General features: G+C 39.2%; 1 protein-coding gene across 1 annotated transcript; it reads left to right on the top strand.

Annotated features, from left to right (window-relative positions):
• The first annotated feature begins 9063 nt into the window (after positions 1-9063).
• LOC109467404 (methyltransferase-like protein 25) lies at positions 9064-13097 on the top strand. Its single transcript, XM_019765346.1, has 6 exons — positions 9064-9672; positions 10301-10762; positions 10936-11068; positions 11590-11788; positions 12324-12492; positions 12925-13097. The coding sequence occupies exons 1-6, from the start codon at positions 9064-9066 to the stop codon at positions 13081-13083; spliced, it is 1731 nt and encodes a 576-aa protein (XP_019620905.1). The 3' UTR covers positions 13084-13097.
• The last annotated feature ends 172 nt before the right edge of the window (positions 13098-13269 follow it).

Below are 13269 nucleotides of genomic sequence, written 5' to 3'. Positions count from 1 at the left end.
CCGAAACCGCGAACTTTAGGCCCCGCGAATCTAAAGAGACTTACAGTATTCACGTAGGACAAGCCAAGTACAATAGTGCGCTTTGTATCGAAATGCTTGTCACTTTAAGCTATAGGAAGTCAACATTCTTTTTGGACAAGGCAAACAACGCTACATCAAAATTCTATTCTTGTGACTCCCACTCAAGGGATTCAGTAAAAATTCTGTCTTTAGGCCACACCAATTTAATTTGTTATTTCTCAGATTCGCCCTGTTCATTTTTTCTGAATTGGAAAAAAAATTTGGGGGGGGGGGGCGGGTTAAAATCAACTGCAAAATGCTCAATGAAAGGCATATTTTGAAAGGCATAACCAACAAATTAAATTGGAGTGGCTTTACTTGATGATATACAAATGTATGTACCCCGGTATGTTGTATTCTTGCAGTATTCAAGATTAGATTATGCTCTGGAACTCCCTTGTGATGTTTCACGATGTTTTTTCTCACGTCATCAGGCATGGCTTCGCAAACAAATTTCCTAATTCTGTCTGATGCTTGCCAATATGCTCTATAAGACTAACGGTTCTTCAAATTAAGGACACAAATCAAATGTAAATCAAGAGTATTATTTATAATTTGAAACCATGTCAAGGACTTTCCCATCCTACTGAAAGTCAGCATCATAAGTTATAATACTGAGATTTTTTTCTGTGAGGTACATGTATTATGCTACTTTTGCAAATGATAGACTTACCACTGCTGCAAAATTTTGTAAATATTTCTCAAATATTTCTCAAATTCACTCATGACAAAAATGAAAAAATATCAGACCCCAGCCAGTAAGGCCACACCAATTTAAGTTCTTGATTAACGGATTCGCCCGCTTCATTTTTTTCTGATTTGCAAATAAAAATAAAAATTCAGAATCAACTGCAAAATGCTCATATTTTGCCCTGAACAGTTGAAAACAGTCCTTTTCATCCTAGTTGTTACAGTTATCCCATCTTTCAATGCAATGGTATCATTAAAAGTTAAAAAATCATTAAAATTTTGAACCAGCCTGGTGTGTTGACTTCATGGCTCCTATCGTACCATTTTGGGCCTAGGCCTGTTTTCATTTTTTTTTTTCGCCCGCCCGCTCCATTATTTGTCTACAAAAATCTGTTAACCAAGAAATTAAATTGGTGTGGCCTAATGTAATTTTTGTAACAAATGTTACTCTGATTGACAGGTGGAACATTACTGTCTTGCCAGTCTAGATAGGTGAAATTTTCATCCTCTAAGGGCTATAATCGAAAACCAATACATTAGACGTAACAGGAATTTAATCTACTCTAAGCCTAAATGAGAAATACTGCTAGCACCATCAGTATGTACCAGACCAGTAATTGTTATATGTCACACCCTGCCAGAGGTTGAAAGAAGGTTACTGAATTGTGTGCTGTGTACCGGTTCCTGGACCTGTTCCGGACTTGTAAAATGTCTAGGTTCAAGTAAAAGAAAAACCTTAAAAAGTCAAGAACCGATTCTGGACATTACAAAAAATAACATGTCACATACCCTTTCTTTCCAAATTTGAACAACCTAAAACCTTTCCTAGATTGCAAAATCTGTGCTGCAAAATGAACAAAACATTGCCATCGGGCATCGTCATGTGTTGGCCTCCATGTTATGTGGCCACAGTTTTGCCAGTACAACATTGCAAGGTTGCCAACATGCAATTTTGTACATGCCTTACGAGCCCGGATTACAAGTCCAGAACTTAACCTAAACCTTTGGACTTGAATCCGAGGACCTGAACCTAAATGTGGGTTTAGGTATACACAGCACTATTACTGACGTACATTGTATAACCAAAACTGACATTTATGGTGGACTTACTGAAAATACTGTCCCCTGTAGAACACGTGTAATACTAATAGCAAGAGCTGTTTATGGTCACCTTTGATGGGCTGGATTTGATGGGACTGACCACTACAGACCCTGAACTATTATAAGTCATAAACCTTACATGTAGTTTAACAGCCTGGTTTAACACTGTCTCTGCACCTGACATGGGGCAATGATATATAGAGTGTGCTGTTACATCTGTGAGGATGACTTGGCATAGAAGTATGTTTCCATATCATGCCTAACTTCGAAAACGCTCATTCATTGGTTGGTTGGTTTAGCCTGGAGTCCAGCTTAAATATTACTAGCTTTGGTAGTGACATCTGGAGCAGACTAATTTAAGTTAACGCTAACAAGGCTGAATTCTAGCCTATCATTGTCAGAAAGGATTTTTAATAATCAATTTTCATCAGTAGTAATGGAGTTTATGGTGTTTTCTGCTATTTTACAATACTAGTAAGTGTATTACATGGTAAAACTTTGAAAAAAATCTGGAGCCTGAAGTTGACTTTCAGAATCATACCAACACAGCTACAGAAAAACTAATATGGCATTGTAACAAAACTGCAAAAAAATTATACCCTAACGGTTTCTTCTCTCCTTTTTTTTGCATCAGTAGTGTGTTAATCCTACAAGTAGACTTCTCCCAATTATTTTTGCATAGTGAAAGCTTGCATGGTGAATAAACCATTGACATTACAAGAAGTATGTAAATTTGCAAGAATTATAACTTCTGGATATTCTGTTATATTGATGGATTACACTGTAACCTGGTGACCAAGTCTATGTTAGCTGCAGTGTCTCTTTCGTCCTCTCTGCAAATTCTTAGATTACAGTAGGATTACAGCAGGATTCTTGATTATATATCAATTGCTACATGTATCTGCATGTCCATGTAGCAGCAAACAAAAGCCACATTGTCGGTCTGTACGGCCCGGGACCAGGGGTTTTATCGGTTTCTACTGGCTCCTCCTGTTTCTTACAGGTCCCTCGATGTCAGGAATCCTACTGTGGCACTACATGCATATGTAGGGAATAAGCCAATAGCCCCAAGCCCCTCTCAGCTTGAACCTGACACACACATTCCATCAAACAGGACAGGTTTTGCACTAGCCACTCCCATAGGACCTGAGCTATTTGTTCCCCATTAATTGAAATGCCATCATGGTGTTCTAAACTGTACATCTTGTTTGTTAGGAGGCCAGCGGATTCTAGCCTGGGTACCATCCGGATTTTCGCTACGCAACGTGATTTTTTCGAGCGTTGCCTAGCGAAAATCCAGATGGTACCCAGGCTAGGCAGATTCAAAGCTGGTTACTTTAACGTTTCAACATTACGTAACTGTATACATGTACTGAACACTAGTTATGAACCAACATACATGTACATCAGGGCTCGAAATACTTAAAAATACCAAAAAAAAATTTTTTTTAATTGCCAAAAATGAATGTCGAGCCCTGTATATTGTGCATGTATGTGCCAAATTAACTATGTTAACTATTTTAGAGTCTAAAAATTATATATCATGTTCAAGAAACAACCACAACTTGCAAATTACTACAGTATATATACACAATCAGCAACAATCCCCAGTAGCTGATACTATATTATAATTCTATCCAACCATTGCAGTTTCCCTTGAGTCTGTCTCTAAACAGATGTCTGAAGTATTCCAATATCAAATCTATCTACAAATCCTGGATACATCCGTTTCAGGTCACAAAATCTTATCATAAGCCTGACTGCTGACAGACAGCTCAGCTACCAGATAGTACTATAGGCAGATTAGTGAGACAAGATGGCTTCCCTTGCACAGTACTGTATAGTCCATACATATAGAATACAACACGGTGTATTCCGTATCACCCGAGGTACCAGCCCGACCGCGTGTCGGATCGCCCGAAGGCCGGAGGGAGATCCGATCCGCGGGAGGGCTGGGACCGAGGGCGATGCGGAATACACCGTGTTGTATTTTATTTATGTCATACCCACCCAAGAAAACACGCCTCTCAATGCGAAATAAGCGAAAAGTTGGTGCCCCTAAACCCTAAAATGCAACAACGTCAGTTCCAACGTCCGGATTCTGTATTCGGATTTTCGAAAGCGGCTAACGCAGTTAGGGCTGAACGCGTTCGAATCGTTCTATGGAAGCCATGGAGCCTGGGCCGTACCGTAAAGTAAGGTCCGGTTTGGAACCCGTTATCGAACGTTATCGCGGCCAGGGTATGATATAAAATGTATTACAAAATACCTGTACATGACACTGTATAATGTTAACACTGAGGCTTTGTCGCCACTTTGCTTATCTGAGTACTAGTAGTATATATATGACATTTGGAAGCCAGGTGTCACTTCTTCAGGGTTCAGGATATGACAAAGCAAAGCTTAATATAAGTTAAGGTATTACACCCAGGAAAAAGATTAGCTTGAGTGGCAGCAAGGATATTAGACCACTGCCTCATATGGTAATTTATATGCACATTTGATGCTTATAAGCTAATACCTCAAACAAGTGTCAAAGCTATAAAACAGTATGTTCACCTACCTGTAATGTATAATAAGGCAATTAACAGTTCCTATTAATATTACACAGGTTTGGGAGAATTCTGTGCATACTGTAGTGTAAATGATACATTTATAAGCCTGAGGTATAACTATAAAATGTAACATTATCTTTTAATCACCCCTGCATATATCCATATTCCACCTGGTGAAGAGAGATAAAATTTCTTTCATAAATTTCTCAACAGACATACATTTGTTATATAGAAATCCCTAGATACAATTCTTTGAGAATAAATGCAAATGCATGTGTATTCTTTCAAGAGGGGGATTAAAATGACACCAATTAAAGATGTTCCCATTATCACTGAATCTGTATTGCAGACATTACAAGTGATGTATGGTTGCGTGAACACCTTTTCAGCATCCTCTTGGGGTTGGGCGCTATTACTGTTCTAGAATTTCTGTGAAATTACAGAGTCATTAACTGTGACATCTACTGAGAAGACCACACCAATTCAATTTGTTGGTTCTCGGATTCGCCTCTTCATTTTTTTCTGATTTGCAAAAAAAAATATCTAGAATCAAATCAACTATGTTCATATTTTGCCCCCAACAGTTAAGGAAAGTCATTTTCTTCCTAGATGTTACAGTTTTTCCATCTATCCGTGCATGCCCAGTGGTTTGATTAAAAGTTCATTGTTTAAATATTAACCCAGCCTTTTGTGTTGACTTCAAATTCCTGGCTACTATCGTAGCATCTGGGGCTATAATAGGATGCCTAGACCTGTTTTTAGTTTTTTATTTAGTTTCGCCATGTCGCTTCAAATTTTTCTGAAAAAATCCGAGAACCAACAAAATAAATTGGTGTGGTCTAACGCATCTTTAGAAGACCTTGACTGTCTATTAAAGTCAGGTGTGGGGTATGCAATTGCCAATTACTGGAGATTCTACCCTGCACTTCTTGACTTAATAAAATCAAGGCCACAATTCAGGGGAGACATAAAATTTGATAGCTGAGTAATGGATTTATGACGTCAAGAAAGTGATAAAGAAGTGAAAAGGGACAAACCAGTAATTGTTGTGGGGGATGAAGCAGTGCACTAGTACTAAGTAGCTGTACATGACTAGTTTCCATCATTTGCTATTCTACCAATGTCAAATTTGTGTGACACAATCAAAACACTATAAAAGTATTATGTGGTTAAACTTTGAATACAAGGTAATGCATAAAGTAATTGTAAAATTGTTTCCTTTTTGGTTGACCAATAGATTTTTGTGATGTCTATTAATAAACATATTCTGCTACTACATACATTGTAGGGGTCAAAATACTATAGGTGCACACAATATTTTTCTCAGGTACATTCAAATATTTTTGTATATTTGTGTTAGTTTTTGCTGACATTTTACTTAGTTTTATTTTTCTCATATATGATGCACCAAAAAAATTTTAGGTTGGGTGCACCAGTGCACCTATTCCAGGGAAAATGAATTTTGGACCCTGAAATTAGAACTAAAAGCCTTGACACCCCTAACCTCTGGTGGTATAAAAGAGGTTCACTGACCGAGAATACTCAATCTGTTGGCCTTCAATCAATAAAACATACTTGTCCCATACCACAGATTTATCTCAATGATTGTCTTTTGGATTCCAAACTCGATATCTCAAGTTCCTTATAAGTTATAGACAAACATGCTTCATTGATTGAGATCTTTAAAGCAGAATCTATGTTATGCCATTTTAATAATGAAGGCTTGCAAGGGGGGGTCCCGACAACGCTCTACGCTGAATTCGGAAACCTCTCGATTACGCTTTACGATTAATTCGAAGTGGCTACAACGCATTAGAATTAAAACGCGGAATACGCTCTACGCAAAAATATTAGAGCGGTCCGTCTACGCTCTACGTAGAATTAAAACGGCTGATTACGCTCTACGGAAAAGGGCTTGCGGGCCCCCAATAATGTAAGTTCTTTGATTCCCATGGATACTTGAAAAAGCCAATACTGCTGGCAAAAAATGCTTACTAGTATTATATCCAAGCTCTTTGACTGAAAATGTGGCTTTTCGATCATTGAAAAAAATCCAGGCTAAAAAATCATTCTAATGGTTAACTTGTTTATGATTGTAATTATTCAACTATTTAATTAGTAAACAAAACATTACAAGAAACCCAATGGTGCAATAACAACACAAATAATGCACGGAGTAATATCGAATAAGCAATAAAACAAATTGACTTACACAAAATTTATTTCCCGTGCCAATCTACAAAGCCCAGCCACCCAAGGCAGGTAAAGGGATGTTTTTCTTCACGTCTGGCTGCCCCCTATACATTGTATAACAGCCATCCCTGAGATCACAGGGCTCAAAATACCTTAGTGCACCCATATTTGGAGCTGTGTAACCAATTTTTTGCTGGCACCCATATACTTTCATATATTTTCGCGTATGTTAAGATGTGGAATATACAGTAGTTTATGGCATGTTCTTAACATCTCCTATTCTTAACATCTCATAAAGTGTGTGAAAAATTTTAAAATCATTGAGACTACTTTTCTTTAGAAATGAAACATAATTAGTTTTTGCTGACATTCTACTTATTTTATCTTGTGCACCCAATTTTTGCACCAGTGCACCTTTTCCCAAAAGTGAATTTCGAGCCCTGGATCACAAATGTCAGAAAATAATAGAATCATTGTGAGTACTTTTCTTTAAAAATGAAACAAAATTAGTTTTCGCTGACATTCTACTTATTCTATCTTATATGGTGCACCCCCAAAAATTTTTTGTGCAACCAGTTTTTGAACCAGTGCACCTGTTCCCAAAAATGAATTTCAAGCCCTGGATCACAAGTGTCAGAAAATAATAGAATCATTGTCAGAGTATTTTTTAGAAAAGAAACTAATTAGTTTTTTTGCTGACATTGTATCTTATATGTCATATGTTGTACCCAAAAAATTTTTGTGTAGCCATTTTTTTGCACCAGTGCACTTTTCCCAAAAATGAATTTCGAGCCCTGGATCACAAGTGTCAGAAAATAATAGAATCATTGTCAGAGTAATTTTTTTTAGAAAAGAAACTAATTAGTTCTTGCTGACATTGTATCTTATATGCCTTATGTTATACCCAAAAATTTTTTGTGTAGCCAATTTTTGCACCAGTGCACTTTTCCCAAAAATGAATTTCGAGCCCTGATTCTGTATGGTCCCTTCAGCCCAGACGTCACGCTTACTCGCACAGGTAGATCACATTTCTACCGCCTTTCTTTTCCCCGCCCCGCCCACACTAAAGCCTGTACCTACTCAGCCTGGGTAACGAACCTGTACAAAAACAACACTCTCCACTGTCTAGGCGCAAGGGAAAACATGAGGAACTGCAAATTACGTGCATGCCTTCCGCTTTACATGCCCGGTTTGTTATGGTTGCTGTCCCACGGCAAATAATTTTACTGGGGTCACGTATAACAGTAAGGGAACACCGGCAAATACAGAAACTAGGGCGACCTGGATTCGAACAGAATGTACGGCGCAGTTGCACACTCCTAGTGTAAAGTAATATCCTCTATAACGGACGTATCACGATGACAAATTGGACCAAAGGCTTTTGAAGTTGAATATATCTGACTGGTAGCCAGCGCTAGACCTGTGACTCATCGGACAGATAGACAGACTACGATATTTGAGACCGAAGCTTCCGCTTCTGTTGTTGGAAAATGGGGAGTGGGGGAAAATCTGCATTGTGTTGGTAAATCCTAGGGGTTAGCATACTGAAGTGTAGCATATGAATAAGGCATGTGTCTCTGGAACGAGTGCAATTATGTGCGCACCAACTAGTACTGTATACACTATACAGCTATTTTACGTTGCGTTGTTATTTACATCTCACATAATATCTGTGCTAAGATAACCATCGAAATACACCGCGAAACAGTAAAAATACACTACCTTTAACTCGAGGCGTCTTCCGTGTACAGTGGGCCAGGAATCAGCGTTTAGAGGAATCCCAGAGCGGCTTCCATGGGGAGAAAGCGGCACCACAACATTCCCACACTCCACACCGCGGCGTCTGCTTGGGAAATGAGCTGACATGACCTTTAACCCCAAATATCCCGTTAGGCTCTACCTGGAAGTGACGACTTTGTTGTAGGGGACAAAAACTTCTGTAAATTGTGTAAACTTAACAAAATAAGACTAATCTAAACCAACTGATTTAAGAGCCATTTACTATTACTATAAAATATCTTCCTATTTTAAACAGTGGCATAGCTTTCGTTATTATTCTTTAATTGTCGAAAATATTTAGATTGAAATTTAGTCACACCCCTTGAACTAGGGTCGACTTTGTGCCAATCCAATATGGTTCCTTTCACGTCGTTGGGAACACTCGGAGCCTCGTATTTAGCGTTTTATTACTTCAATTCGTAGTTCTTTGCTAGATCAGTATGATGTATTGATGCAAGAAGGTGTGTGGACTTAACGTACCAAATTTTGCTGAATTTTCTCTATGTGAAGTTGAGATATGAAGGAGCAAATCGCCTTGGGGGAGGGACGGGGTTAAGCCTTAAGGTCCACAGGAAGCAAAACATAGTTTGAGCCCACAATTAATTCCATTCCTTATAGTACTAGAATTTGGAGCTAAGGAACAAAATATTTTGTTTCAAATAAGTGGATACAGCATAAATCGGCCATGTGGGCAGTCACAGAAGACAGTCTTCACATCCTACAAACAAAACTTGAGAAACTGTGGTCCTTTCTACAAACCAGATCAGATCTCATCAACGCACATCTTGTAGACTTCTTCACGGAAGACACCTGGGACAGGCTGGTGCCCAAGGATCTTCAAGACGAGCTGCTGTCTCTTTCAGACTCTGATCTTACCTCCTTACCAAGTTTAACAACACTTCAAGGGGAAAGAAAGAAAGCAACAGAAACTGGAGACAGCAAAAGTGGTGAAGAGAAAAGTACTATTTTATCAAGTACTAGTATTACTACAGAGTCAGAAACTACACACATCTGCGAATATAACAAGGGTACAGAAAAGTTAAGTGGAAAATGTGGCAGTGAAAAAAGCTGCTCACCTCTTGAAAGTTTTAGAACTGAGGCCCAACAGTATGTGCTAAGCAATTCAGAGATCTGCGTAAGCCTTGAAGAAATCTGGAGGACACTTGGAGTTGACATTAAGGAAGAAGATAAGCAGAGGTTTGTTAAGGAGCACATGTGTGTGAAGAAGTCTCACGAGGTGGAGGTACTGTCAGGTGTGGTGGCTGGGCTGTGTCATTCATGTCATATAGATCAGGTGAGGAGCATTAGAGTACTGACAATGTCTTTACAATAACTCTATGTCTAGGAAAAAAAATCATGTGCAACACAATGCCATTCCACTGCAGCACTTTTTGAAGTTGAATGAAACTGATACCATATAGTAGTTTTTAAGAATCCATGCTAGACCTAGGAAAGAATGTTGTGTTTCGATTCTATTTCCCAAACAATGCTAGAAAAAAGTGCTGACCCTAGCCTTTTTTTGTGTGGCCCTCTGCTAAGGACAATTTTTTTAACCAACCCTACTTTTTTTTCAGGACAGAAACAGGAAACACAACATTTTTTCCTATGCCCTAGTCCTGTAGTTAAGTGCATGAATATCTTGGCAGTTTTAGAAAAGATTCAGTCTCTTTCTGTGCTGCAGGCTGATTTCAAATCCTAGTTCTGATTAGAAGCCCTTAAACTAGGAGGGTTGAGCATGGTTTGTTAAGGAGAAGCTATGGAACATGTATTAACCATAAGAAGTTGGCTAGTATGATACTAGTATACAGATAATTATTTCTTTTCTGCATTGTACTTTTGCATTCACTGTAATCTACTGGTATATACATATATAATTTCTTATAATCAAGTGACATTTTTTCCTGTTGTCATGTGTTATTCAGGTTGTCGATATAGGATCAGGTAAAGGATACCTGAGTGAGTGTTTATACCTGCAGCATGGGCTGACTGTACTGGGAGTGGATGCCTCAGACTCAAACACACATGGGGCCAAGAAGAGAAACCAACTCCTGGAGAAACAGTGGACCATATTGGTCAACAGAGCAAAGACTCCTGCTAATGGTGAATGTAGCAATGTCAGTGAACCAATAGGAGAAGCTGTCACAAAGAACAGTGAGAGCAGAGCTGAAGACAGGAAATCATGTTCTTCTGAAAATAACTGTACCAAGCAACAAGAAGTTGCATCTACAACACAAAAACAGACTCAGTGTTCAAAAGCTGGAGACAGGAAGATGAGAAGCAAAGGGGGATCTTTTACACCTACAACAGCTTACATCCATCCTGACACAGACTTGGCTGCTTTAGTTGGGATTAGAAACAATGATGAAACACTGTCAGATTTAAGGGTGAGCATGAAAGTGTCTCAAGCTGACAGATGGTTACTAACAACATAATGATTTCTGATTTTGTAAAAGTCTTTGTTTTTTGCCACACATATAAAATTCAGAATTTGAGTGTTTGCTAGGTGGTAGTGCTGGTCTTGTTTTTGACCTGACCTCTGACCTCACTTCTGTCCCAGTTGCTGCTGACAGGTCTGCACACGTGCGGTGACCTCTGCCCCACCATGCTGCGCCTGTTTGTGACCTGTCCCCAGGCCGCAGTGCTGTGCAGTGTTGGCTGCTGCTATAACCTCCTCACAGAACAGCAGACAGGTACATGTACTAGCCTCTACCAGGCTTCGGAAGTAGCTGGACTCACACTCACTATTTGGTTTATTGTCTGTTATTCCCTGACTTCCCGAGGGTTAGACGTGCTTGCACTGACCCACCACTTGCCTCTATCCTGTGGGTTGAACGTTCAAGTGGTGGAAGTCCTCCCTTACATTGTCAATCCATTTCTTATTTGGTCAACCATTACGGTTTGTAGCCTCCACCAGGCCTTTCTACGTGAATACGGATCATAGAATTTGGCAAAAAAGAGAGTAAAATTTGTCCGAACTGCGCGGCCCAGTCAAACCTACCAGGCGGCCAAACTCCCCCGACAAATATTCTCCTATATATAGCCAGCATAGTTAGTCTGGCAAATGTAAAGTTCCTAGTTGTACATGAATCTCTATTGTATACAATTCTTGACACCAATCCCTAATATCAGCTTTGCTGCCTTGAGAGTCAGTGTAATGTCCTGTTGCATTTTCAATAAATAAATAAATCTTGTGTTAATGTTAATATTTCAGGAGCTGCAACAGAGAAGTATGGGTTCCCCCTGAGCCAGTTGTTGCAGACCAGAGGTGTCACCCTGGGCCGTACAGCGCGCATGTTGTCATGTCAGGCTGTGGAGAGGATAGGCACAGAGGGCCGGCTGCCTGCCATGTCTCTGTTCTACAGGGCTGTGCTACAGGTCATTGTCAGGGACAAGTTTGGTGCTATAGACAAGTAAGTTCAAGTGACAAAGACTAAAGCCTTGAACCTTTGCAGCAGTATATTATACAAAGCCTGGATAGTGAGTGAGTGAGTGAGTGAGTGAGTGAGTGAGTGAGTGAGTGAGTGAGTGAGTGAGTGAGTGAGTGAGTGAGTGAGTGAGTGAGTGAGTGAGAGGGTGAGTGAGTGAGTGAGTGAGTGAGTGATGTGTCAAATGTTTTACTGATTTTGTTTCTAACATGTAGCTCACTCAGTCAATGTTAATGATATTTTGTAGTCTAGATATTTGAACTATGAGTGAGTCCCACTGTCAGTTTTCAAAGGCTTTTGAATGTGTCAAATGTTTAACTCCTAGATCTTTGCTTTCAACTTGCATCTGTTGGTGTTGATGACTTTTTGTAGTCTAGATAATACATTTGTATATATTATGATTGTTTTATCTGACTAAGCTATGGGAGAGAGTGAGTGAGAGTGAGTGAGTTATCTATGGACAGTGGTAAAGTACTTTGAAAACTGAGGATGTATATGTACTGCCTTCCTTTTATTCAAGGAGCAAAACAGTTGGAAAGGTTGCAGCGAAGAGTAAAGACTTCATGGACTATGTAAGACGAGCCCTGCGGAGACTACAGATGGAACATGCAGACCTGTCAGATGAGGAAATCAACAGCTATTTTGAGCAGTACGAAGGAAAACTGAGACATCTGCAGGCATTCATACAGGTGATCTAGTTGCTCATTGTGTCTGTTTTCTTGTGACTACACTGATAAAACAAGCAAATTTTTGTCTGTAAAAATCCCAGTACAGTGCAGTGAGGGAAATTTTATAACACATGTACATGGTACTTGATTTCAGAGACACAAGAATATTTTTTGACATTTCTGACATGTTATTTAGGCCAAATTTTTCTATTGTTATGTATATACACAAACTTATAAACTTTAAGACACCTTATGATGTAAGGATGTGCTACAATACATGTACATGTCTGGGCATTCAGTAGCAATTACTAAAATACAGGGCTTCCTTAGAAAAATTTAGAAAATAACACTCCAAGTCTAATTAAAGGGATAGCTTCTTATGCAATAATATGTAGTGCATGTCATTGATGGACTGACTTGTCTTATTTTCTGTTTTCTGTCCTTGTTTGACAGCTTCGCGCCTGTCTTGCACCCTGTGTGGAAGCCATAATCCTCCTAGACAGACTGCACTTCCTGCATGAACAGCCAGGGGTCTCTCATGCTGCACTGGTCCCCGTGTTTGATCCTGTCATCTCTCCAAGATGCTATGCCCTCGTGGCCATCAAAGAATGATCATGACATTCTAACCTCTTACTTGCAGTTGAATCTTAGGCTAGAGATCCAGATGTGTTACATTATTGGTGAAACCACTAATGCCAAAATCTTTCCTATTATGTCATATTCTCAAGTGATAGTGTTACAGTAATTTGACTGAAATTTGACTGTGAAGTTAAACGATTAGAAGATGAGACAGATTTT

Source organism: Branchiostoma belcheri, unplaced genomic scaffold, assembly GCF_001625305.1.
Source record: "Branchiostoma belcheri isolate BF01 breed outbred unplaced genomic scaffold, Haploidv18h27 scaffold18, whole genome shotgun sequence".
In the NCBI taxonomy this organism is placed as follows: Eukaryota; Metazoa; Chordata; class Leptocardii; order Amphioxiformes; family Branchiostomatidae; genus Branchiostoma; species Branchiostoma belcheri.
This window is presented reverse-complemented; position numbering and strand designations above follow the sequence as displayed.

What these genes read in the sequence shown, in the direction of transcription:
- LOC109467404 (XM_019765346.1), top strand. Translation starts at nt 9,064, where the DNA reads ATGTGGGCAGTCACAGAAGACAGTCTTCACATCCTACAAACAAAACTT. An exon ending in AAACACTGTCAGATTTAAGG is followed by an intron (nt 10,763 to 10,935) that starts GTGAGCATGAAA and finishes CTTCTGTCCCAG; the next exon opens with TTGCTGCTGACAGGTCTGCA. An exon ending in CCTCACAGAACAGCAGACAG is followed by an intron (nt 11,069 to 11,589) that starts GTACATGTACTA and finishes TTAATATTTCAG; the next exon opens with GAGCTGCAACAGAGAAGTAT.